The sequence below is a fragment of the Hoplias malabaricus genome, chromosome 15, assembly GCF_029633855.1.
Source record: "Hoplias malabaricus isolate fHopMal1 chromosome 15, fHopMal1.hap1, whole genome shotgun sequence".
Classification (NCBI taxonomy): domain Eukaryota; kingdom Metazoa; phylum Chordata; class Actinopteri; order Characiformes; family Erythrinidae; genus Hoplias; species Hoplias malabaricus.
Genome location: NC_089814.1, coordinates 21,047,645 through 21,075,330, shown reverse-complemented (window position 1 = coordinate 21,075,330; position 27,686 = coordinate 21,047,645). Strand labels below are relative to the sequence as shown.

General features: G+C 37.4%; 2 protein-coding genes across 3 annotated transcripts; one reads left to right on the top strand and one right to left on the bottom strand.

The window, feature by feature from the left end:
• Nucleotides 1-27: 27 nt before the first annotated feature.
• On the bottom strand, nt 28-17,954 carry polq (polymerase (DNA directed), theta). 2 transcript variants are annotated; one of them, XM_066645117.1, is made up of 32 exons: nt 17,829-17,954; nt 17,245-17,371; nt 16,497-17,166; nt 15,339-15,521; nt 12,249-12,379; nt 11,878-12,034; nt 11,680-11,788; nt 10,394-10,607; nt 10,141-10,282; nt 9,728-9,874; nt 9,236-9,448; nt 8,860-9,002; nt 8,578-8,773; nt 8,351-8,493; nt 8,061-8,254; nt 7,399-7,523; nt 7,014-7,257; nt 4,069-6,650; nt 3,826-3,966; nt 3,535-3,734; nt 2,762-3,002; nt 2,478-2,671; nt 2,112-2,246; nt 1,759-1,933; nt 1,549-1,675; nt 1,363-1,478; nt 1,090-1,274; nt 898-1,009; nt 692-816; nt 456-597; nt 281-387; nt 28-201 (listed from the first exon to the last, which is right to left on the bottom strand). In XM_066645117.1, the coding sequence occupies exons 1-32, from the start codon at nt 17,888-17,890 to the stop codon at nt 88-90; spliced, it is 7,896 nt and encodes a 2,631-aa protein (XP_066501214.1). In that variant the 5' UTR covers nt 17,891-17,954; the 3' UTR covers nt 28-87. The 2 variants fall into 2 exon arrangements, with proteins under 2 accessions (XP_066501214.1, XP_066501215.1); XM_066645118.1 differs by having other exon boundaries at nt 465-597.
• A 4,507-nt stretch (nt 17,955-22,461) lies between these two features.
• On the top strand, nt 22,462-26,607 carry ddias (DNA damage-induced apoptosis suppressor). The gene is made up of 4 exons (XM_066646287.1): nt 22,462-22,776; nt 23,781-23,942; nt 24,035-24,140; nt 24,220-26,607. Exons 1-4 carry the CDS (start codon nt 22,661-22,663, stop codon nt 25,903-25,905), a joined length of 2,070 nt encoding a protein of 689 aa, XP_066502384.1. The 5' UTR covers nt 22,462-22,660; the 3' UTR covers nt 25,906-26,607.
• The last annotated feature ends 1,079 nt before the right edge of the window (nt 26,608-27,686 follow it).

The window sequence follows — 27,686 nt, the reverse complement described above, 5'->3', positions numbered from 1 at the left end:
GGAAAAAGCATTCCATTGAAATGTTTTCACTGTACTCCATTATTTATATAAACAAATTCATGGCTACAGTATTAAAAGTCCAGCTTTTCAGATATCCAAATCTTGAAGGTTTCCCCAACTTGGACCCACTTTAACTTTTGCTTTGAGTTTTACATACAGTTTTATAGCAGATTCCATTTCCCACTTCACAATTTGTGCAACCTGCCAAAGAAGAAATACTTTTAGCACCACAGCAGACTTTCATCTGAAGTGTAACATCCAAGAGAATTGTCTGCTTTACCTGGATGATATCTTCCTCCGCCACTTCAAAAATGAGTTCATCATGTAGCTGAAGTACAAAGTACGCCCCTCGAGGAGGTTTGCACCGAGATCTATATGCTTCATTTTCTGCTGGCAATATGGTCAACATTAATGATCAAGCAGTATTAAAGAATATTAGAATAGAGGCTGGTTACCTGTCTCACTTTGGTTGTGTTGATGTGACTGTGGCACTTGAGGAAAAGTAGCCTCAAGTCTGTGTTGGATATTAACTGTGGCCAGTTTTACAATGTCTGCAGCAGACCCTTGGACTGTTGTATTCACAGCTTGACGCTCTGCCTGAAGCATGGAAAAGCTTGAGTTAGGAAAATTACATCTAATTTGCTTATCAGCATTTCCATGCATTCTAGAGACATCTAATAGAAAACTTTACATGTGACTTTATGTATGTGTTTGGGTCTTTGATTCCAGGTAGAAACCTCTTTCTGCCCATTAATGTCTTGACAAAGCCGTTTTTGCTGCAGTTCTTCACAGTTTCACGTAGAAATACCTGTATGCCTTTGAAGAAAATAAATAAATTATGACAACGTCTAATTATATAGCACCCCACCAACTCTGGAACTTGCTGACTGTATTTACCTGTGTATCTGGATTTGAATGTTTCAATATAACAAGCAGCATCATTTTCATCAATACCCATTTGCTCTCCTAATGACTTTGCTCCCATGCCATAAATTATTCCATAACAAATCTACAGAAATAAGACCAGAGAGACTTAGTCACTTAGACATCAGAATGAGTTTAAGGTATGGTGCCACAGCCATGCCTTACCTGTTTTGCCTGTTGTCTTGTGCAATCATCAACTGACGTGGGATCCACCATCTTCCATTCTGCAGCTATGCTTCTGAAAACATCTTCGCCACAGTTGAGCACTTGTAGAAGCCGTTTATCACGTGATAAGTGAGCCAATATGCGGAGCTCCAGCTGAGAGTAATCCGCAGCTAGAATAAGTCCCCCTGGTAAATAAAAGGACATTGGTAAAATTAAGTTTGACAGTTTTTAAAATTTAAAGTTTTATCCTAATATTCCCAAGTGATAACTTACCTGAGAAAGGTACAAAAGCATGCCTCATGCTTACAGAAAAATGCATAGGCTTTTCTGAGAATTTGTCTGAATCTTTGACCTCTGATAATAGATAGTTTGTCCTGGATGATTTACACCTTTAGAACAAAATGTAATATTTTAGTAGCATTCAATTTTAGATACTATTTCAGGAACACAGAAGCTTACCGTGTTTTGCTGGATATATTAACTATGTTGTTTTGAGAGAGTTGGCTTTCTGCAATCAGAGTTGGTGCCTGGATTTCAAAGTCCTTTGGCACATTCTGTACATTGGGTTCAGTGAAGCTCACCCTCCCTAAGAGGGAAAAACATTTGTTTAAATGAAAAATAATTGTAGGGAAGCAATTAAAAGCATTTTCAAAGATTTTGGATTTGCACCTGTAGCGGTGTGGGACTGAGACACTGGGTAAATTCTGTCCATTTTCAGTTTAGGGTGCCAGATCTTCTGTCTTTGCAGGGGATACACCACCTTTGTCATGGCATTTGTTATCCTCCTCCATTCCAGAATAATTCCTGGTAATTCATGAAATGGCTTCAGCTTTTCCAGCACATCCTGAATAAATTGAAATTCTTACTGAAATGGTGAACTTAATCATCAGAATTAATGTTAGTTAAAAAAATGATTAAACATGACATTACACTTATTTATTTATATATATATATATATATATATATATATATATATATATATATATATATATAGGAAGAGACCTCTAAAACAATATAGGTACCTTGGTTGTACTAAACTGCTTAGACAGTCTGATGCGAGCACCTGCTCCTGCCCGTCTGGTGTAACCCAGTGTCTTTTTATTCTTTATAAAATTCAGATCACCATTTGGAGGTAGCTTCAGTTCAAGGAATAGTACCTGAAAATGCATATACAACCAACATTTAAACTATAAATGTTATTTTTTCTATTTTACAAATTAAGCTAACTCTTGCTGGCCTAGCTATACTAGTTGAATCAACTGTGTTAAAGAGGTGGAACACAAAACAATGCGTCAGCTAATGCCTGCAATAACCATACTCAAAGTATATAGAAAAAGTCCCTAATGTTATCTAACACTTTTTGTAGGGTTTTCCAGAATGACACAGACCTCTGCAACATCCTCTGGGCTGGTCAGTGAGAAACTGTGACCAGCTAACTGGTAGGCTTTGGATTCCAAGTCACTGAGCTTGGCCTGCATCACATGTTTCTGAGCTTCACATTCAGTGACACTAAACCCAAAACCATTCAGCTCTAATAGAGCTAAGCAATACTGAGTCGGCATCTCCACTTTCTGAAACACATCTGAAAAACCACAAATTATGTAAAAAGGCACTACAATAACAAAAAGCATAACTAAATAAAGTTTCACTTGATGAAAATAAATGTTGGTACCTAAGAAACCATCTTTTTCTAGAAGAACACTGAGTTGTGCCATGACCCTGAAAACAAGGACACACTCAATGGCTGCTCTGTAGCGTCCAGAATGATTAGGATCTCCAAACATCCCCAGACTTTCCACACCTTGTCCAGGACTAATTCCATCCAACAAGGGGAGGTCTTGAGGAGTAAAGTTTGTCACCATCTTGTGAAGGGTGCGTTCCTTGGAGCCTGGATCCAGAAGCCAACAAGCTATCTGAAATTAATATTAAACTACAGGTTTCAGTATCATTGTGTATAAATTGTTAGGCTGACCTTGCTTAGTGCAATCTTAAATCAAGATATCATGGGCCAAATTGTCCCATTTATCCTACAGCAGTTAAGCCAAACAAATTAAGTTTACTGAAACGTGCAATACAGGTTGACCAATCAGAACAGAGCTCATTTACAAATATCAGTCTTAATAAGCACGATAATAAAACAGCTAAAAATATAAAATATAGGTTTTGGTAGAAAAACCCACAAATACACAGAAGGGGAATCCATTAGAAATATGTAGAATACTGACCCTTTAAATCGGACGTATTCAAATCCAAACTCTTCATCTATGTTCCAGGCCTGGATTTCATATTTGCTGGCTGGCATGACACTAAAGCTGCAACAGCTAGGTCAGGTATAGTGTCAGACAAGCTGGCCAATACTAAATCCTGGCTTGGAACCTGCATCCAAAGTAGGGATTTGAAGACCTCTGCTTTAAATTATTGAACAAAAAAGGCTTATTTGCTCACCTTAGGATCTTCGAATGTGCCTTTCAGTGAAAGGCCACATGCCAGAAGCAGTGTCTTGTATAATCGTATGAAGTCATAAGCAATAATAACTCCATTAGCATCTGAAGAAGACCTCGACAAACAAGCGTGAATTTGCTCCAGTCTCTCTCTCACTGGCAGATTTTCATCAAGTGGCGGTGGTGCTAAGCTTGCACTAATTGCTGTTCAATAAATACAGAAATACAGTAGTAAGGTTTGTGTTCATACTACAGAAGAGCTATACATTTTAGAAAGAGGATATTAATTCACTACCAATGTCTGTTAGCTCCTCTTGTAGTGACAAATAATATGCATCCTTTCCTCCCCAGCACACAGAAATGCCAGTGATAACCAGATTCTCGTGTCCCGTCATGACAAACCCATCTTTTCTTTTGTTTCTCAATGGGTTACTTGCTTTAAAAACATTACAAATGGAAAATGAACCAATTTGAAGCAGTAAATGGAATTTATTTTCTGTGTGAATCAACAATTAGAATGAATGAAATGTATTCATACCTTTTTTGAATTTGCTGCCGATAGAGGCTTCTTGTTGCACATCAGCATCATTCTTCACACAAGCAACAGAAAGAGAGAATTTCTTCTTTGTTTTCAATTCCTTTACAAATGTTTCAAAAAGCCTGTTATCACTTGCTACATCAATAATGGAGAAAGTTTCTGGACTGCTTGTGTTGGAGGCTGAAGGAGAGGCATCCTGTGAAAGCTGCAGGGAAAAGCCCTCTTCAGTGAGAGATGTGTCCAAATGTGATGCAGCCTTCTGGTCAAAGCAGGGTTGCTGAACATCTCTGGGACTAGAACTTGTATGGGATTTCCGTCTAGCCTCTATGGGTGAATGTAGCGCTGACGTTGTCATTTTGATCCTGGGTGTAACAGGTTCAGAAACAGGTGTTGGAGGAATAAGATCATGGCTCACTGTATTTGGTTTGGCTTCCTGGAAATCATCTAACCTCAAACCTCTTTGAGATACCTTGCCAAATTCAGGTGTTGTGTGAGTTACTGGAACATTTGTGTTTGCTTGTTCAAGAGGGTCATGAAGGGTTGAAAAGTGGTCAACCCATTTATCGAAAATGTCTTGCATTCCTGGGCTCAAATTAAATGAGGAATCGGTTACAGTTTCTGAACGAGGTGCATTGCCTTGTGACACTAGTAACTCAGACACAATGTCGTCTGTATAAGGCTTTTCCGTTTCACTTGAGCTTAATCTTGGTCCAGTACAGACTTTCCGTTTTTCCAGATAGTGTTCTCCAATGAGTAGAGAGTCACCCCATTCTGACAGGTTGAAGGAAGACTCACCCCACTGTATTGCTTCTTGATCTTCCACATCTCTCATTTCCCCATTTGATGCTGTGTTTGAAGCATTTGACTTTTCATTTATTTCTAAATCTTGGTTCAAGTCTGCCACTTCATTTCCTGCCTCCTTCTCCTCCTCCTCCTCCTCCATGGCCTCTATAATGGAGCTATCATACAGGCTATCGAAGAGGAAGCTGCTGCTTTTATTAGGACTATTTTCCAACACTTCTTCAGGTCTCTCTTTTGTCGCATTGTTAATATCTGTTGGTGCTTGAGGTTTATCGGATTTTAAGTTTATTTCACTCGATGCTCCATCGTGTGCTTGGTTGGTAAAATTAAGAATATCCTCCATTTGGCTGTCCGTCATTGAAATGTTGTATTTAATTTTGGCTTGAGCTGATAGCAGACGTTCATTTGTAACATTGCTGGAAACAGATGATATGTCATTGTCTTTACTGCTTTTATCTTCAGTTGTACTCTGTGGTACTGATTTGTGATTTTCAGGACGTGAGATGTGGTTGGACTTGGGATCTTGTTTGACAACATGATTATTTGTTGTTCTCACTTCACAAATAACATCTGAACTGCTGTTAATATAAAGTTGCTTATTTTCCTGCACCAGTATTCTTTCAGTCTGTGTGTCAAGCTGAAAACTATCACCAAATTCTTCTAATTGGCTTGTGTACAAGTCAGGTGAACTACACTTTTCTCCTGAATTTAGTATGCCATCATTTGTAGCTCCAGATGTCACCTCTGTGTTCAGAAAACATAGTGAAGTCTTTCCATGTTCAAGCTGGGCTGACATGTCTGTATCTTTAAAAATCCCCATTTTATATTCAGTTTCATTTTGATTCATAGATTTTGATTTTGAAGGGCAATATTTCTTGCCATTAATTGGTATCTCCCCAAGACCTGACGGAACAAATGATGTAGTGGATGTCTTTAGCTCACAGTTTTCTTTTATTACACCCTCTGAGCTTTGACATTTAGCTGTTTCTTGTGGTGTCTTGTTTACTTCACAGAGATGATTATTCAAAGGAACTCCTACAAAACTAGCTGACGTTGTTTCTGATGCTTTTTCAGATTCCATGACCTTGATCTTTATCTTATCATCATCACTTTCCATCCTTCTACGTTTAGACACTGGTCTAACAGGATGACTGTCAGTGCAGGAAGCAGACACACACGGTTGATCAGAAACCTGTCCACAGATCTTTTGAGGTGGCTCTTTCTGAAAGGCTGATGATAACTCATTGGTTTTGTAGAGTTTGTGATACTCTTTGTCCTTAGTATTTATGGAATTTAGCACTCTATGTAATGCAACAGACTGCTGTTCTGGGTTTGCTACGCTGGTAGAGGCCACTCTTGAGTGACTAGTAGTTTGATCAGTTATATCCAAATCCATAGGGTCTTCCAGCGGTCTTGCATTAGAGGCCTTTGTCTTTGTAGGACAGTGAGTGTTGTTTTCCGACAAAGAATTTTGATCAACTGATGTTATCTCTTCAGATAAACCTTCAGTTTGTAGATCTACAGTTCCTAACTGGGGATTGTGGAACTCTTTGTCTGAGGATCCAACAAAAGAATTAGTTCTGCCCTCAGGTGACAGGGAATTCGGGTTCCACTCCACGCCAAGAAGAGCCAAGTCCTGTTGGAGGAGCACCCTAGCCTCCAATACTATCTGCAGTGCAGCTTCATTCTCAGTTAAGGCCTTCTTCCCATTCACCCAAATACAGCGCATGCTTCTGCGCTCCTGAGCGTCCTGCTCACACTCATCTACTGCCTGCCTTGAACTGCAATTAAATATTAAAATCAGTTGCTCATTATTAAATAAATTTTTTTATCCTTAATCATTTTTTCAAGTCTAGACGTACAGTTACAAGATTGTGGACACCTGCTCATCCATCATTTCTTTTGAAATTGAGTATTCTTATTAAGTTTCTCTGCTTTGGCTTCAGTAAAAGCTTCTAGACCTCCTCTGTGAGGATTACATGACATTCAATAACAAACAGTTTTATTGGTCACATTCATCATGTACAGCTGCCCACAATGGGTACACATAAAAGTGGCTGAATTCACTCATTATAAGGCATCCCTATAGAAACTGGACATATAACGTAGATAAAGCTATAAACTAAAAGCACTAAATATGGTACCTTTTGAAAGGGTTTGCTTTCTTCAGGGCCTTTTCGATATCAGCAATGCTTCCTCTTGCTACCTGTGCCACGGTGACAAATCCTGCACTGTAGAGTGCACGCGCTCTCTGGGCATTCAGCAAAGTGATACGCACCAGATCACAGAGCTCCCTCTGCACTCCAAAACTCAGCCGACTTTGGAACTGAGCCAATAACAGCTCAAGGTTGTGCCATCCAAGTCGATTACAGAACACTGTGACCATACCTGAAGTTTAAAAAAAATATAAATAATAATGTTATGAAATGGTATAAAAATGATGGCATAAATCAAGGCATCTTGGGAAAGTACCGATATCTTGATCACTGATATGTTTTTGCAAAGGGAGTGTAAAGCTATATAGAAAACCTGCATAGGTAGAAGCAGACTGCTGAAGTGACTGCAGCTGTCCTTTGCTGCAGCCATACTTCTTTGCCACAACCCCAAGGGGCTCTTCATTGACCAGATCGAATAGCACAAGAGTTGTGAAAAAACTATAGAGAAACAATGGGATAGTTATTACTGCTAAACCTGTGTAAGTAGAATTCCATTCAATATATGTTTTACATATTTTTCGAGCCTGTCTTTCATACAGTTTTGTATATGTAAACCATCTATTGAATATATTGTTGAAAAAAAAATTAATTCTAGGACAGTGCAGAAATCTCTTATTTTTCCTGTACCTATCTGCAGATGACAGTGCATTATCCTTTATAAGATATTTTAATCTATTTTAAACTATTTGATTTCACCTATATTAGCATTATGGGGAAATGTAACTTTTATTTCTATAGACGTTTATAGTATCCCAGCATCAAATAATCATTTTTTTTACTCTGCTAGAGTAGATTAAGCACTCAATTCATTCAAACAACAGTCAAAACAAAAATATCTGTCTGATGTTAATAATTTTCATACATTGTTTTCAGAACTTGGGGTAAAGTTTTTTTTAATGTGGGAATCTATCTAGTTATACACTATACAATTTCCTGTTTACACAATCTTTAGACAGAATAATCTTTTATTTTTACCGCTTGTGAATTGCCATCTGTCTGTGCTGCTTCTCCGTTTTGGCAATTAATTTTCCACTAACGGAGCGGGCCAGAAAGCTCTCTTGGATGCCCACCATCTCTGCAACTCGTTTCATCGCAGAAGGCAGTTGTTCCCACAGACAGAAGAACTGATACCAGTCTATTGTTGTCCAGTCCGCATATACTGGTGTTATCTAAAGCGTACATTTCACATGATCCAAAATCAGGTGATAGGATTTATTAAAAATATCCATTTAATTCAAATCAAAGTGTAGGACTGGAATAACTACCTGATATAGGATGTGGAGATCATTTTCCAAAACAAACCCTTTCATTGCTCTCTGAAGGTCAGCAAAAATTCCAAGTGCCTCGGGAGGTGATAAAGATGATGACAAAGTGGCCGAACCAAGATGTGTCGGGCAGTACCTCTGTGCTGCAAAGTTTTAGCACAGTTACACATTGCTCACACATTAACAACACACAATTTAAAAAAAAACAAAAACATTGGTTTTCTCACCATTGCCTTCTTTTTGAATATGAATGAATTCATTGTCCATCAGCCAATCCATGCAGGCCTCAATGGCCCCACGACTACGTGCGTCTTCCTGCATTTCACCACCTTGTTGCTCAGATGCCATGCTGGCTGCCAGTAAAGTGCAAGATGCATATGTCCTCACCTCCTCTGGTGAACTGGCAACCCCACCTGCTATGATCTTCCATTATAAAAGACAAGAGATTTACAGGGTATGAAGAGGTTTATGTTTGTGGTTATATGCAATGTTATGAAATGCTCACATACCTCCAGGATGGCTCTAAGCATACTGGTAGTGACACCCTCGCCCTCATGCTTCACCAAGCAGCTGCTGATGGGCTTCAAGCAACCCTGAATCAGACTCTCCCCCTTTATGCGCTCGGCTTCTTTACAGACCAGAACACTCTCACCTGGGGAAACATGGCCAAAATAAAACCATGTTTTTTGCATAGTTAATTATCATGGACAATAATTTCAAGTTTCTGTGAACGTGCATGTATTAAAAGAAATTCTAATTTATTATTAGCACATAGGCCACAGTCATAAATTTTTGTGTTTGATCCTTAAGTCCTATCATTTCCAAATTACAAAAATATTTTACAAATGTGAAATTATTATGGCTGTTTAAAAAAGCTGCACTTACCAACAGTGTCCACTCCTTTACGGCCTGCTCGTCCCACCATCTGTTTGTAAGTCATTATGTCTAGCAGATGTCCATTGAACACTGGAGTTCTGATAATCACACGGCGGGCAGGCAGATTTACACCAGAGGACAAAGTCGAAGTGGCAGCCAGTACCCTGATGTAGCCCTGACGAAAAGCACCTTCTAGGATGTCCCTCTCATCAAATGTTAAACCTAATGCAAGAAGGAATGCTCTGTAATGAATGTGCTAGACCTCTCTTAATGAAGGACTGGTAATGATTTAACTATATTTTTTTAAAGATTTATATTTATACTCAAATTTATTTCAAATAAAGGAATCACTTTTTGTAGATTATAAAATTTATTTCAGTGTACACAAGAAGGTTTGTGTGTGTGTTTGTGTTTGTGTGTGTGAGAATGTTGTTAAAAAGTCAACAGTGCTGCTTAGAAGTTATTTGTGTATGCTATGCTAGACATTCAATCATTACGTACCTGCATGATGGAATGCCACTCCCCATGGAACAGTGCGCTGCAAGACTTGGTCGAGTCCTGCAGGAGAACGTTTTAACTGGGCTATCACATCCTGAAGACCCTCTTGGTTCAGGGACACAGACTGGACTTCAGAATCTGATTGCTTCTCTGCAAACGATAACATTCATATGGTTGCTTCAAACATATTAAAGCCCTAGTTTAAAATTTATATCTGTGTCGTTTACAGTTGTGTTTGTTTCTGTTATATATTTTTATAATAAATGTTTTATTTTACCATAATATCTATAACAATCATAACAATAAAAACAAAACTTTTTTTAATCATTTGAGAGAACAGATGTACAACTGAATGTTTAATGCAAAAATAACTGAAAAACCATCATTTGCTTATAAATGACCATAAGACAACAAACCTCTGTGATAAAGGTTGTAAAACTCCCTGGCAACACTGTCTGCCAATTTTTCACACCAGTTTTTAGAGGGACAGAACAGCAGCACAGAGTGACCAGCCTGCACAGTCTCAAAGCAAAGGCTCACAATGTGATCATCATCGCCCTGAGGACAGAAGAACAAACCTCATGTCTTCTATAATTGTGTAGCTGACCTAAACTGTTAGTGACAGATTAGAGACAAGAAACTGATGCATTAACTGCATTAAATTCTGACCTTAACAGGGAGGGCAGGTGTGAACGTTCGAACAAGACTCATAGATCCATCATATATTTTAGTGCCAATCTTGACCCACTCCATCAGTGGCACTGGACGATAGTCTGTATGGTACAGTTCAGCACTCAGCCATCGGGCAAGGAGATCCAGGTTTGGGAGTGTGGCACTCATACCCACAATCTGTACACCACCACTGGAACTCTTCTCAGTGCACCTATAAAGGGGGAAGTGGGTTATGTTTTAGTATGTTTAGTGCTTGTTTATAAATCCACATTATCTACTTGGGCTGAATGAAAAAGTGTTGTCTATAAATTTTATACCAGGACTTTTGTATTTTCCTGAGAAGTCCAGCTTTATTGGTTTTTGAGCTTGAATGCAGTTTCAGACTCCGAGTAAAACGATTGATAGGTATGGAAAATACATATAATGAAAATAAATGTAAAGTTATGATACATTTCTATGGAGGTATGTTTGTAGCATACACTTCCACCATACATGATATGTATGTGAACACTGGACACAATCCACACATTGGGCCACATTTAAAAGCTGCCCTAAATAAAAGAAAAAAAAAACCCAGAAATAATGTGTTTTATTTAAAATACTAACATAATTTTCTTTATAACAAGACTAGGCAAACCTAATTTTGTCGGACTGTCATTAGCCATTGTCACAGAAATGTTTCTGGCATTTCAAAAACAGGAAAACCCAAATCACATGCCCTTGTCACTGGAAGGTCTGGAGAAGCTTTGGTGCTTCATATCATGTCTTTGTTTACATGTGGGTTTTATTAAGTGATTGTTTTGTACAGAAAATACGGAGACCAGGACTAATTAATGCAGAAATGAAAAAAGGAGCACAAAGTTGCCTTTGTAAAATACACCAGCATCAGTGATTTTCTTGTTCATTTTATCTAAAAATATATATTAGATGATCTACCACCAAAGAACAAAGAAGACCAATAACATTTTGTTGATTTTAAGAACTGCAATTACTTATTTAGTCAATGTAACGTGTTAGAGTAAAGCATTTTTAATGTTTAAGCAGCTATATATGGTTTCAGATATTGTAAAAACTATCATTTTAATTGCAGATGTTGCAGATTGAACTTGCAATTTGAACCAAATTTTGATTTTGATCTTTAACTTGTTGAATTTGTCCAATTTTACACTTGAACAGTAAATCATCCTGTTGCAATTGTAATACCAGGATGCATGAGTACATAAATTATTAGACTGCAGGTTAGAGTGTAGACACCTCCTTTAGAGTGCAATATATTGACTTACTTCTCTGATGTTTTTTTGGCAATGTACTGGATTTTGGTGATCAGGAGCTCCAGCAAATATCCACGACCTGAGTCCCCAAGCATGTGTAGCTCATCTACAACAACAATCCCTGATAGAGAAAACCAGTGGTCAAGCAAGGACATCACACATCATTTAAATTGATCACAGAAGCCATGCCCGATATATAATTACAAATACCTAGCAAATTCATTTTGTCCTCTTCTATAAGCTTGTTTATAAGTCCATTGGCTTTCTCTATTGTACACACAGCCACATCCAATTCAGAGAACCCACCAGCTGCCGAAGTGCTCCCCATATATCCTTCAACTCGGACACCTACTTCCTGAAACACATTCTGGAAAAATCTCCTTATTTCAATTGTTCCATTCCACAACTTTAAAGAATACACAACATATAGTGTAACTCTAATTAAAAATTCATTTGTATTTTTATGGTGGTTACTAATGAATATTTACTACATAAAAAATAGCACATTGCCTAAAAAGAAGTACTGCATTTTCAATACATGGGTATGATGACAATAACACTGGTGAGAAATGCCAACCAACCTGTAGAGAAAACATTTTCTCTCTTGCCACAGACACAAAAGGAAGAATAAATATGGCCTTGCGTCTGGTCTCCAAGACTCTTTTTAATATTAGTAACTCTGATACCAGTGATTTCCCTGCACTGGTTGGAGCTGAAAGTGATCAGAGAAACAAAATCACATCTGAAATCAAGTGATACTAAATGTTTTAAAACATATATAATGTTTTTATCTTTAAATTGTAATCATATAACTGCCAAATGTCTAAAAGTTATAACAAAATAATAAAAAAAAGTGTCTCTAGACCCAGTGGGGAACATCTCCACTGGAAAGTGGAAAAAAAACCCAGGTGTTGGTCAAGAAATGATCACATGCTATGAGAATGTGAAAAATAAAAACGTAATTCATAACTTAAGAAAAAGGGAGTATGGAATCCATAGAATGACTTTGAGGCATTGATAAGAACCCTTTCTTAAAATCACATGAACTTTTGTCTGAACTTGATGGTGTTTGTTAAACAACATTTGAAGCACTTGGAAAGAACCTAACGGAAACCAAAGGACATTGTATGCATAGGATAACAGAGTTTTAGATATAATGTTCTGCTATGTGACACTGTTTTTCAGATTTTGTCTAAAATGCTTTATAAAAATAAAAAAAAAATATTAAAAAAAAGTGCTGGGTGATATGAATGCAAATCAATATCCCTATTTATTGTACATTTTACCACAATTATGATTAATGAACGATTATTTTGTTTTTGTATTTTTGATCCTCTTAGTTCAGTGATGAGGTGTGTACTGTAAATATGCTGCAGTATTAAAGCTAGGATATTTTTTCTAATGTTGATGGGAGCTTGTTCCTCTCTTATTTTGTTATTTGGTGTTTGATTATACAGGGTTTTCCTTTGGTCACTGAAACTTTTCTCAGCGTTTACATTTGACTACTTTTTGTTCAGTATCATCTTAATTATAGTCAACACACAGCATGTCCAAACCACAGATGCCAAAGAATTTGTTTTGTTTTTTTTGGTACTAGCTGCTTGAGTCGCTTGGTCAGCCTCTGTGTTTAGGTTGCTTCTATGTTGCAGAATCATATGACAACAGCTTGGTAGCATGGTTTTAAAAGGGACAGTACATGAAAACACAGTGTGGATATAACAATAATTAAAAAAAGGAAAAGTTAAAAAGATGTATATAATTGATATAGACAAGATTATGAATAGTTCTGAATGTTCTTAATTTTTTATTAATTGCCCAGCCCTAACCTATTCCCATTTAAGTCTAAAATAATTTAACAGGGGAGCAAAGAAAATACAAATATAATATAAAGTTTTAAAGGAGGTCAACACTAAACCGTATCCATACTTTTATGTAACCAAGGAAGCCGTTTTCTGTATATAAAATGCAAAGCCAATAAAATGCATTGCTCGAAAAAATAAAGGGAACACTTAAACAACACAATGTGACTCCAAGTCAATCACACGTCTGTGAAATCAACCTGTTCAGTCAGGAAGCAACACTGATTGTGAATCAGTTTCACCTGCTGTTGTGCAAGTGGAACAGACAACAGATAGAAATGAGAGGCAATTAGCAAGGCAAACCCTATAAAGGAGTGGTTCTGCAGGTAGTGACCACAGACCATTTCCCTGTTCTCATCCTTTCTGGCTGACTTTTGCATTTTCTCAGTGCTCTCACCCCTAGAGGCAGCATGAGGTGGTGTCTACAAACCACAGAAGTTGCTCAGGTAGTTCAGCTCATCCAGGATGGCACATCAATACAAGCTGTGGTAAGAAGGTTTGCTGTGTCTGTCAGCACAGTGTCCAGAGCATGGAGGAGATACCAGGAGACAGGCCAGTACACCAGGAGATGTGGAGGGGGCTTTAGGAGGGCAACAATCCAGCAGCAGGACTGCTACCTCCTACTTTGTACAAGGAAGAACAAAAGGAGCAGTGCCAAAGCCCTGCAAAATGACCTCCAGTAGGCCACTAATATCCATGTTTCTGCACAAACTGTCAGAAACAGACTCCATGAGAGTGGTATGAGGGCCCGACGTCCACAAGCGGGGCTTGTGCTTACAGCCCAACACCGTGCATGGAAACTGGCATTTGCCAGAGAACACCAAGGTTGGCAGATTCGTCATTGGTGCCCTGTGCTCTTCACAGATGAGAGTAGGTTCACACTGAGCACATGTGACAAGAGTCTGGAGACACCGTAGAAAGCCTGCAACATCCTCCAGCATGACCGGTTTGGCAGAGGGTCAGTAATGGTGTGGGGAGGTATTTCTTTGGAGGTCCACATAGCCCTCCATGTGCTAGCCAGAGGTAACCTGACTGCCATTAGGTAACAGGATGAGATCCTCAGACCCATTGTGAGACCATATGCTGGTGCAGTGGGCCCTGGGTTCCTTCTGATGCATGACAATGCTAGGCCTCGTGTGGCTGAAGTGTGTCAGCAGTTTCTGCATGATGAAGACATTGATGCTATGGACTGGCCTGCCCTTTCCCTAGACCTGAATCCAATCGAGCACATCTGGGACATCATGTCTTGTTCCATCCACCAACGCCTCGTTGCACCACAGACTGTCCAGGACATGCCTCAGGAGAACATACACTGCCTCATCAGGGGCATACCCAAGCGTTGTACGGAGGTCATGCAGGCTGGTGGAAGCCACACACACTACTGAGCCTCATGTTAATTTGTCTTGAGAAATGTCCACTAGTTGAATCAGCCAGTAATTTGATTTTCTACTTTCATTTTGAGTATAACTTTTAAATGCAGATCTCCATGGGATACTAATTTTGATTTACATTGATCATTTTTATGTTTTGTTCTCAATGCATTCCACTATGTAATGAATAAAGATTTTCAACTGGAATATTTCTTTCATTGAGATCTAAGATGTGTTATTTTAGTGTTCCCTTTATTTTTTAAGCAGTGTATATAGTACATTAGTTACCAGAAGGAAACTGATCAGTTTATCTAGGTGTCTGGAAAAAAATGAATTGCATAAAGTGATTTATAATTTTAATATAGCTGTGGTAACACTGCTCCTCCTTTCAATGGCATCATTTAGTTTCACTCAGAAAAGTAGAGAGAACAGATTAACCTACCTGAGTACACTAGATTTTTTCCTTCCAAGACTTTACCCAAAGTGAGGCACTCTGCCTGCCACTCAAACATCTGCTTAACACCCAGACTCTGGTACTTCTCCAACACAGATTTGGGGAGACCCCAACTGGACAATAACAGTTTGTCTGACTGGTCAGCAGGAATCGCCATGTGAATGCTGTGTGCTGTATTAGGAAAGGTACAGTGAATATCTGCCACAGAAGTATATCATCTAGATTTACACTGGTTTAACAATTCAATTTTACATTATAATTTGACCATAATTATAATCACAATCATCATGAACAATCACCCTTCATTGTTAGTATGAAATGAAATCATAGTATAACGACAGTTACGAAATCTTAAGTGTTAATTATGAGAACTGTTCTTAAAATGCTAAATCATGTCATTATTACAAGATGACATTTCAACTATAATACAGTATTTTCATAATTATTATTATAGGCTACTGAGTGGCGCACCAATGTGCCTTCTGTCATAGTACTTAGTCTTTGGAAGACTGCCAGTTTGATCTCTGGTGATGCCTCAGTCATCTGCAGCCAGGAGTCCTAAAACAAAGGGCTTTGCTCTTCTAGTGAGTGAGATGTCCCCCTCCCTCCCTATATCATATGGAGCATTGCCAGCAAGCACAGCAGCCTGCCAGCTGTTGCAACAGAGAGTATTTGCAGGTCACTTCTGGTGTACTAGGCTGTCTGGTGATGTTGCATCAGTGGCAGTGTGATTAGAGCTTGGGGTTTATATTATGTACTTGTTTTCATCTTCCCACTCTTCGTTGTGTTGTGTATGACACAGGGAATTTAGCTACTAGCTAAATGAGGTGAAATTGAAGGTAGCTAATAATAAGGAGACAATTCATTAAAATATCTGAGTATTTTTTAAAAGATGATTAAGACTTAATGGTAGAAAGTATCTTCCATAATTTCTGTAGCACAACTGCTTATAGTTTTCATTATGTACAAATTAGTGTGGGGTAGTGGGTAGAATTATAAATCAAAGATCAAAATTCAATGTAATTTTATCGTCACCTCCTGGCACCCTGAATGAAGTCCTAATCAAATCTGGAGTCTCTCATACCTACAGTCCAGTGATACGGGGATATTTTTTAAATTCAATTTCTAGTGAGTGTAGAATCTTACTTGCATCAGCTTGTGAACCACCCAGTGAGCTCAGTTCCAGACCAGGTGGAGGAGTGAGCACAGAGATGGACATGTTTCCATGAGTCCGTTTCTGCAAACCAGACCTTTCTCTGGCAGCAGCCACGTGTGCTGGATTAAAGAGAATAAAATCCTTTGAGGTATTCACAGAGATATCAGGGCTTGTTACGCACCGCTCTCCTCTGATCTTCAACTTTGGCCTCTCGTTTAAGGCATTTTTCACGTAAGCTGCTGCCTTCTGTGGAGAACAATTATTTGGATCCTGCTCAAATTTAGGCAATGTTGACTTATGATCATTTGTCTGCCTTCCTGGGTTGTTGCCCTTTATTTCACTGAACAGCAGCCTTTGTGCCAGGTCCTTCTGGTCTTTTGTCTTTTTAATTGTTTTTGCCCTCCCATATTCTTGCAGTGATGCTGGACCTGTGAGTCTGATACTGTCTGCCCTTTGTATTTGTGGTATGATATGTCCATTTTCACTGATCTCTGACTGGTGAGCTCTGTTGTCTATGGATTTAGAGGGTGTCCTTTTCACAGATGCAGAACTTTGTTGTTCTTTTGTCAATTTAGAATCAAGTACATCCAAACCTTCCAAATTCCCTTCATCCTTTGCCAGAGATGAATCAAGAAGAATCTGCTGTTTGTTCTCAATTTGCTGTAAATAAAGTTCTTGTCAGATGAAGACACCAAAAAATGAAAAGAAATTATAGTGAATATTTGAATATTTCATTACCTTACTGATAGCTCCTTCATGGCTTTTATTTCTCTGTGCTTCAGATTCATGAGGTTGTATACGACAGAAGCGAGTTGAGCGTCGAGGTGCAGCTTTCCCATCTGTAGACACTATGTCAGAAACAGGTCTGAACACAAACAAAATGGAAAGCACTTTCAGATGAAGAGTTTGAAAAGATGTGTAATATTACAATATATAACAGCATCATGGTAAATTACACCACTTTGTTTTATTCTAAGCGTATTTGTAATAGCGTTGGTATTATAAAAGTTGACATCATGATGGAGCATATGGAGAAAGGAGAACACATGGATATGTTTATGTTTAAAAAAAAAAAAAAAAAAGCAATAATCTGCCATACACACGAGTTGAATATCAATAACAAAAATATTTTTAATAAATCAAACAACATAAAAATGATGTTAACCATTTACACATTAGATGAAGTGGTCATCATAATATATAATCGTCTTTTAATTGTATGTGTCATTAGTGACTGTACCTATACTAGCTAACATTTAGTGTCTAAAGAAAGAAGATTAAACACATACGTTTAATGTTTCACCATGATTTAATTTTCTTACCCATAACTCTTTATTATAGGATGCTGTCCCAAATAAAACTTCTTCTGTGCTGAAATATTCATCACAGCTTGTGTTTGAAAATAGACCTTTCTTCAGTCGCTGAAACTGCAATAATTACTCACACAAATTTTCAAAGAAACTCATTTTAGAAATTAGTTTTAAAGTCAATCGGAGAGCAACATTATTCGTCGCTCAGTCACAGGCATCCCCTGCAATACACGACAACATAACAAACATATCATATCAATCGCAAATCCAGGGTTTGTTTGTATAAAATAAATGTTTTTAAACAAGCTCCGTTAAAAAGTCCCGCCGGTGTTTCTGTTATTGTCCGGGCGACTACACCAGTTGAGAAAGAACGGTTCCGTGTTAGTTCTTAGTTCAGTCCAGTCCGTCCAGCTCACAGCGGTCAAACAAAAACTTCTCAGGAAAAAATTCTCGTGAGATTACTGGCATTAGTTATTTTTTTCTTTAAATAATTTCGTCTACACTTTTTTTTTACCTCAAACCCCACATGCAGCGGGCTGCAATGCCATTCTAAATTAATTGGACCTCCTCCACTCTGGAACAAGACCCAGCCAGTTTAGGAGATCGGATCTAGTTACATTGATGAATAAGTATATGTCAGACCTCCACCAGCAGGTCTCTCATTTATATTATATATAAACATCAATGACTATCCAAAATAAACCTGTAAGCAACATAATTGCGATTTTAGGACTGCAGTTATCACATTTCCATCAATTGTATATATATATTTTTTTTCAGAGGTGGATAATAATCTGGCTGCGGCCTCAATGACCCCTTTAAAGCTTCAGTATATTTGCTTTAATAACGGTTTTGGTTATACCCCATTTCCAGAAAAGTTTGGATATTATGTAAAATGCAATAGAACAATGACTGTGATGTGTTATTAACTTTTATTTAACTGACAAAAATACAAAGAAAATATTTCCAGTGTGTTCACTGAATAAGGTGTTTTTTCCTGGTGTCATCTACTGGTCTCTTCATGAAGAGGACAACAAGGCAATGGTGATCATTGTCTCCTAATCCAGAACTTCTTATTAAAATAATAAGTGGACATTTCAATACTTTTACCCAAGAACCAATGTAGAGAACTTGTACATTTAGCAAAGCTGTATTTAGCAAGATTATATCAATTTACAATCATGTAACACACAGCCCCATCAGTAAGCACCCAACATCTTGTTACACACAACAAAACTCCCCAAATCAATCCATAAACAACCCCAAAACAGTGCAAGTAAGAACTGCTAAGATATAGAGCACCAAACCTATCAATATGAAAAATAAATAAATAAATAAATAAAATTAAATTAATGAAAAAATAATGAGGGATTAAAAACTAAATAAAAACTAACTAAAAAAAATATATATATATATATATATATTCATTTATTCATTCATTATCTGTAACTGCTTATCCAGTTCAGTGAGCCTACCCGGAATCACTGGGCGCAAGGCAGGAACACACCCTGTAGTGGGCACCAGTCCTTTACAGGGCGACACACACACACACACTCATACACTCACACAAAATTCACACACCTACGGGCACTTTTGAATGTCCACCTACGAACGTGTGTTTATATAATATAATATATAATTTGTATATTTATGCACATTTTTCATTTTGTGCATTTATTTATTCTCCTATTTATTTACTATTTTTATTAATTCCTATGTAATGGTTTTTAATTATTATTTTCTGTATTAATATTTGTAACCCTTGTTTAAAGAGTTACAAGCCAGCCTAGCCATGCAGTCGTGGACACCCCCATTCAGCCTCACCCAAACCAGGTCCGAACTGCTCTACGCAGGATAAACACCAGAAAAGCTCCTGGACCAGATGGTGTTGCTGGACGTATTCTTAATGTCTGTGCAGACTACCTGGCAGGAGTGTTCATCACAATTTTCAACCTCTCCCTGCAACAATCTACAGTTCCCACCTGCCTCAAATCAGCCACCATCGTCCCAGTGGCAAAGAAAAACACAGTGTGCTGCCTAAACAACTACCGCCCGGTCGCCCTAACCCCCATCATCTCTAAATGCTTTGAGACACTCATTATCCCTCATATCAGATCTGCCATCCCAGCTGACCTTGACCAACATCAGTTTGCCTACAAAACCAACAGGTCGACAGAGAATGCTGTGATCACAGCTCTCCACTCAGCCCTCACTCATCTAGAACAGAAAAATTCATATGTAAGGATGTTGTTTGTGGACTTTAGTTCAGCCTTTAAAACAATCATTCCACAAAACCTGGTCAAAAACCTGGGCGATCTGGGCCTAGGCAGTTCACTATGTTTATGGATATTGGACTTCCTGAGCAACAGACCCCCTTGAACACAAGCACCCCACAGGGATGTATCAGCCCCCTCCTCTACTCACTCTTCACATATGACTGCTCCCCCATTCACACCTCCAATAACATCATCAAGTTTGCTGATGACACCACCATTGTATGACTGATTACGAATAACGATGAGTCAGCCTACAGGGAGGAGGTCCGGCACTTGACAGCATGGTCTAAGAACAACAACCTGAAATTGAACTCAAATAAAACCAAGGAGATGGTCGTGGATTTCAGAACATCCACCCGCACCGAGACCACGACCCTCCTCATCAATGGAGTGGAGGTTGAGAGAGTGGAGCACTTCAAGTTCCTTGGAGTACACATCTCTGCTGACCTCACATAGGCCTTCAACACCCAACACCAAGTGTGGAAGGCACAACAGAGACTCTACTTCCTCAGGAAGCTGAAGCACTCCCACCTCCCTCAACACTTGCTGGTGAACTTTTACAGAGCCACCAAGAGAATCCTGACATACTGCTGCACAATCTGGTTCACCAGTTGCACAGCACAGGACAGGAGAGACCTGCAGCGAGTGGTGAGAGGGGTGGAAAAAATCATAGGATCTTCACTATCCGCCCTCAGCGACATTTACAACAGCCGACTCCAGAAAAAGGCTATCAGCATTTCAATGGACATTACTCACCCTGGACACACTCTGTTCTCCCCCCTCCCCTCCAAAAAGAGATTCAGACAATTAAAAGCAAAGACAAACAGTTTGAAACACAGCTTCTTTCCCCAGGCTGTGAAAGCCATCAACCATCAAGCCATCAACCCCCGAACTACTTTAACCAATCCATCCTGATTGACAATCAGTAGAATCAATGGACAACCACCCATCCTAATGGACAAGCAATTGCACACGGCACTTTTAAATGAAGCCTGTATATATCTTGTGTGTTAATGCCTCTGAACAATCTGCTAATTTGCACATGTATAGATTTTTAACTGCTGCCCGAGAGAGGATGCTAAAACTGCATTTCACTGTTTTAACACTGTTCTGAACATTGTTTTCTCAGTGACAATAAAATGCTATTCTTCTAGCTATTCTTATTCTTCATTTATTTATTTATTTTTTTACATTTATTTATTTATTTTTGTATTTCTTCCTCAATATATCCTAATGAAGTGGGCATGCTTTTATGTTCAGCCTTAGCAGTCAAGTCCAGAACAGTGCATTGATTCTAATTGAAGTGTCCAAGAGCACAAATATCGGGGCGAAGTTTTGGATTGGATCTGATCAGAAAGGCAGCTGTTCTTCTCAGTGAAATGGAGCAATGTATGTATCTGCTTAAATGTTATGCTGTGCCATTTCATGGATCCAATCGCACCCTCTGTCCCGTGTCATACATTCATAGACGTGTTTACTGTTTGAATAAAATGGAATGTCTCAATCAGTTATGTGATCTCAGTTCAGGAGTTCAGAAAAAATCAATAGGTAAAAATTATTTGCTCGTAGGGCTGTGCCATATCATATCGTGTGCAATAATATTGCACATTATTTTTTAAACAATAAAAATATCAGTATTGTGATTATCGTGTTATTTTGACTTGTTTACATAATGATGTCATGTGGTTACATGTAATACAGCATTCATATAAGTATATAAAATATCAGTAAATATTTTTATACAATGTCAGAATCTTGGTAAGTTACAGTGTTTTACAAAATAAGCAAATGTTTACACGTTTATTTGTTGGTTCTTCTGAATGTTAGAAATTTTTAGAGTTGTACTAAAATAAAATGTAATATAATTTAAATTATTATAATAATTTAAATAAGTTAAATTAAATTGTAATATTTAATGTAATTAATACTAATATAACATTTATTTTGTTATAGTAATGTGTTCTTGAAATAATACAATTATTTTCAGTGATTTCCATATAGAAATAAATTAATTAATAATAAAATTAATACATAGAAACAAAAAAAAATAAGAAAATAATACAAATAAAGAACTAAAATATATTAAAAATACAAATAAATTATAAAATCAAAAATATAATACAACATATTTTATATTTAAATTAATATATTTGTATAGAAATAAATAAATATACATACATACATACGTTTTCTTTTCCGCTTCTCCACTTCAGGGTCGCGGTGATTAATAAATATAGTTAATTTATAAATCGTAAATTAAAAAAAAAAAAAAAGAAAATTCTCTCCGACAGGTGGCGATGTTAACTCTTGCAGTTGAAAATTCTACTAAAGGAAGAAGATGCTTAAAGGGAGTGGAGGGCGGTAAACAGCTTAGAGCCGTTTATCGGATTTTTTCGTCGCCGCTGTTTATGGTGGAAAAGTATATTTTAGGACAGGCCGATCTATTTTATGGTTGTTTGGTTGTATTTTGTTGACACCTGTACGATGTCAGGTGGTTTTCTTTCTCTGATCTGTAATAGGAAAGGCAGAGTGGCTGTAATGAACGTTGAGGTTTAGGAAAGTGTATTTATGAACACTAAAAAGGTCCTAGTCAGTTGCACTGTTATTTCGCTGCAGGACACCCGTTTTGTGTATCCCTGCTGTAAATTCTGTCTGTCTAGATCAACACTGGAGTCTGATTTAAGGTACGTATTAACTGTAATGTGTTTTAAAATTAAATTCCTATGAATACAAACGTTGCCAGGATCGTCTAGGAGACAAAATATTTGAAAACCTAAACTTTTCAAACTTGCTTCAGGATATTTATTTATTTGGTTACAACGCAAATATTGTTTCAGGCTGGTTTAAAGCAGTGGTTTAATAAAAAAAAAGTTAATTATTTTTTACTTAGAATGTCTGTAAAAAGGAGGTACAGATTTGTTTGTAGTCCCTGAATAAACTACAAACTAAAAATGTTTGGAAAAGTTCGGACTTATTTTTATTTTATTTTATTTTCCTTAGTAAAACTCAGTTAACACAAGATGATGTGTTGATTTTCTTGAAACTTTAACTGACAAAAATATTTTCAATATTTTCCTTGACTGACCTTTATTTTTATATATACAGTAGTGTTTACAATTTAGTGCGTGAACACTTGGGGAAACAGCTGTCAGGCCAGACAAGCACATGCCATACTTGAACCCACTTTAAATTAAGGAGAGCACTAACTGCATTAAAGACTACAAAACTAAACAACTCAAGTTACTGACCAAAGAGAACTGCAGTTCCACACAAGTGTAGAGCTCGGCATTATAGGGAACATCTGTGATTGTGGGGAAACACAGTTCTCTCTGGTTGTTTATATTCAGAAAATCAGAGCTAGTCCACTCATGTGGTTGGCCATGTTTAACATGTATTTGGCTCAGAATCTAAAGATTAAAATACAGATATTCTGTTTTATTCTTAAATTGTCTGTAGTGGTGTTAATTACAGAAAATGGTAAAAAAATGGTGTATATTCTTTGTGGCAGTAAACACTATGATTATACTGTCTTTGTTTTAGCTTTTTGATGTTAGACCCTGACAAAAACCTATTGTGGTAGATAACTCTCTTATTGTTATTAAAGCAATAAAATATTTTCACTTTGCCTAAGTCTGTATTCAGTGATGTACCTTGAAGAAACATTAACTATATGCATGATGTCTTACAGATACAGATGCATCAAATGTGGATTCACATGCGACATACAAAATGTGGACTACAGATATAGGCTGTCATTTAAGGTGTCTCGAGGCAGAAATATATTTGGTGTTACAGTTTTTGGAGGTTGTTTAAATTCCTTCTTTGGAATTCCTGCTGGTGGGTTGCAAAGGTATGTATATATAAAATCTCAACATTAAAGTTTGTACATATGTCTAACACAAATTTTGCTCATCAGTTTCTAATATAATACATTTCTTATAGGTTTGTTGATTCTGGAAAACAAGAAGGTCCACTGAGTATACAGCATTTACTAATCAAAGCTGTTGAAGATTGCTTTATTGGAAAAAAATTTATTTTTGGGTTCAAGGTATTGCATTTTATTTACTTTTTACAGTATATACCTATATAATGATTTGCATTAATAAGTGTTTGTTTCTGATTTACAGCTAAATGGCCTTTCAGACTGCACATTGTTTGATGAACACATATCTTCTGATGCTGGATCTGCACAGATTGTGGCCTGTCAAATAATTCCTTCAAATGGAACTTCTCTGGGAATGACTGTTCTTGCTTATTTGCAAAGCCTCTTTCGGGCAATTTCCCACCCAAGTTGTTTTCCATCTTGCAAAACCATTTGTCAGTCACAGCAGAAAGAGTCACTGTTGAGCAGCTTTGACTACACACTGCCCCTATGTGTAGAGTCAGATTCTGAGGACATTGGACTTACACAGCTATGGCAACCAGCTTCAGATATAGTCTTAAGCTTCTCTCCAGAAGAAACAAGTGGACATTCTTTACGACAGACCATGGTGGATGATATCAAATGTGTTCTGTCACAAAATGAAAATGCTCACTGGACAAAACCTGAACCAGAATGGCCAACAAAGAGCTATGTAGGTCAGGAAAAAAGTACTGGTGATGTACAACATGCAGGGGAAGCTTTGTACACAACCAGTGCCTCTGAAAATGTTGAATTAATAGGTGGAACATATTACAGAGAGTGTAGCTCAAAGGACATCTCATCTACATTATCCAAAGTACCTGATAAATTAGATGCATCTGCAGTGCTGACTGGCTTGTTTGTTAATCAGCCCTTACCCTCCTTGAACACCTTGTCTTGTGCACATATGTTAGCTCGTACAGAATGCAGTCCATCTTTTTTTGAAAAAACACTTTCCAGGTCAGGTCAACATAGTAGAATTTCTTTAGCGGATGCTCCTCTATCAGAAAGTTTAGGAAGTTTTGTCAGCATTGAAACTAATGTTTCAAAGGCAGTTAACAAGAAGGAACCCAACCCTGTTGAAAGAAATCAGGCTACAACCAGAAAATCAAATTGTGTTCTTACACCATTGCACAATATCACCAATATGATCTCTAGCACGAATAGAAAGTCGCTGAAAAGACTGCTTCAGAAGGGAAAGGTTTTGTCTTTATCTAAACCTTGTCTCCCAGGTACACCAAAAGTATCACAGGTCCCTAATGACTCTAGTTTAGGCTTCTGTGACATAAAGCACATGGTTTCAAAAAGCTTAACAAAGAACCCTGTCCACACTGATTTCCAATTACACTGTGTTGATAGAGACAACAATGTAATTGAAGTAAGTTTTGATATGCAAAGCCAAGGCTTGAATGAGCAAGAAGTTTCACCTGACAGTCATCAAGATGAATACAACTGCTCAGCAGATTTATTTTACCAAACCAGTGCAGACATAACATTACCCAAGGAAACAAAGAAATTCGGCCTCTTGGATAGCAACACTTCTGAGCATAAGGTTTGCCGCTCCTTCAGCTTTGCTCCTTCTATGCAGTCAACTCCCATTGCTCATCCATGTTGTTGCCACTCATATCGACAGAGGCATAGATTTAGCAGAAAATGCTCAGACTCACCATGTTTTAAGAATAGAACAGTCCTTACAAGTAGGTTCAGCGCTTTAGGAACTGAGAGCACTACTATACAGCAACCAAGGGTAGTAAAACAAGAAAGTTCTGATTTTGCTCATGGGATTTCAGTTGCTGCATCTGAATTGTCAGTGGGGGTATCAGAAAAAGAAGCGGATGAAGAACTTTATTCTAAAGACTCTTTTTTACCCACCAACTTCAATGAATGGTCCAGAGACCTATTTGCAGATTAATAGCAAAAATTCTTTAATTTTCACTTTTCAACTTTATCCATTTCCCGGTTGCAATTAGACATGGACAGCTATGAGCAAATTAAATCATAGATGATGGAAGTAGTTTTTACACTGCTTTTTTTTTCTTGTTTTATGTTTTGGTGTTTTAAATTGAAAAATTAAAATATAGTTTTATATACAGTTGCAGCTGTTTAAGAGAAATTTTGTTTGGTCATGTACACCCTCAGGAAAACTGTCGCTGTGGTTGTACCTTTGCCTTACACTATTTTGGTACCCTTAGGGGTACATATTCGGTACCTTAATTTAGGGAACATAATAGTACTATGTCCTATATTACTTCATATTAATTTGTGTTGATTTCATATGCCCCATTTCATCTCAAGGACTTATGTACTTTTATGTTACACAGTTCTATAACTCTCTGTAAGAAGAGAATGTAATGTTCCTTTAGACAACACAACTGGACATTAAAATTACTGCTGTATCTTTTTAAAGGCACATTAACACTGTTGGAACAGTAATGTACCTATACTGTAACTTTTTTTTCTGAGAGTGTACAGCCCTATATCACATTGTGTCCAATCATAACTAGAGGACTGAATAGTTGTGGACAATGAGTTCCATTGTGTGTTGACAGATGTGATGTTGCAATATACACATTTCAAGAAAAGTTGTGACATTTTGTAAAAGGCAATAAAAACAAGAATCAGATATTTATTAACACCTTCAAAGCTTTATTTAATTGAGCATAAAAATTATTTTATTTTGTAAATATATACACGTTTAGAAAATGATAGTTGCACTATACTCAACAAAAGTTGGGGGGCTGACCAATGTATTACATCACATTTCCTTTTAATTACAGTGTTTAATCTTTTGAGAAGTGTACATTACAATAATTATTACAATTCTGGAAGTGAAATTTTTGCCCATTCTTGATATGAGAGTGAAGCTGCTCAATAGTCCATGGCTGTTATTGTCTGATACCCCTCTTCAGGATGTGCCATTGGAGACAGATCTGGACCGCAGGCAGAGAAGTCAGACATTAACACACTGTAACTTATAGCAACATGGAAAAATTAAGGCCTGGCATTGTCTTGCTGAAATAACCATGGACTTCCCAGGATTGCAGTATATGTCTCTAAAAACCCAATGTTTGTCTCCACATCAGTGGAGAATTCACATATTTGCAAGTCACCCATGCCATTATCACTGATTCACACCCCTAAAAATGTTAAAGTTTCAGGTGGCATTTCTGATGCATTTGTGCAGGTGACAGTAATTTTATAAATGAGGTCATATTTATCACTGTAGCATGTTTATTATGCTGTGTCATCTGAGACTTCCAAGGTCACACATTAAACGTTGGTGTCTGACTTTACCCTACATGGACTGGTATTTGTCAAAATTTCCAAAATCTTTTCAAATTATCAGGTAGGTTAGATGATAAAAACCTAAATTCTAAGCAAATTTACACTGAAAATATGTGAAGAATTTGTGAGTTAATGCAATTTTGCTTACAAAAAAACAGCCTTTGGTGAATGCTCTTTCCATTCACCTGCTTACACTGTAATGCTTCAAAACAGTATGACAAATGTTGTGTAAAACATTGCATCCTTTTTTGCCCTGAGCAAAAATATTTGTATTGTGCTGCAAGCATTGTTCAAATGGAAATGGGATCTGTAAGCATATGAGCATGGCCTTAATAATATTTAAAGTTCTCTGTTGGTACCAAAGCTAAATGGATATTTAATTGATATGAGATTGAAATGTAATATGTA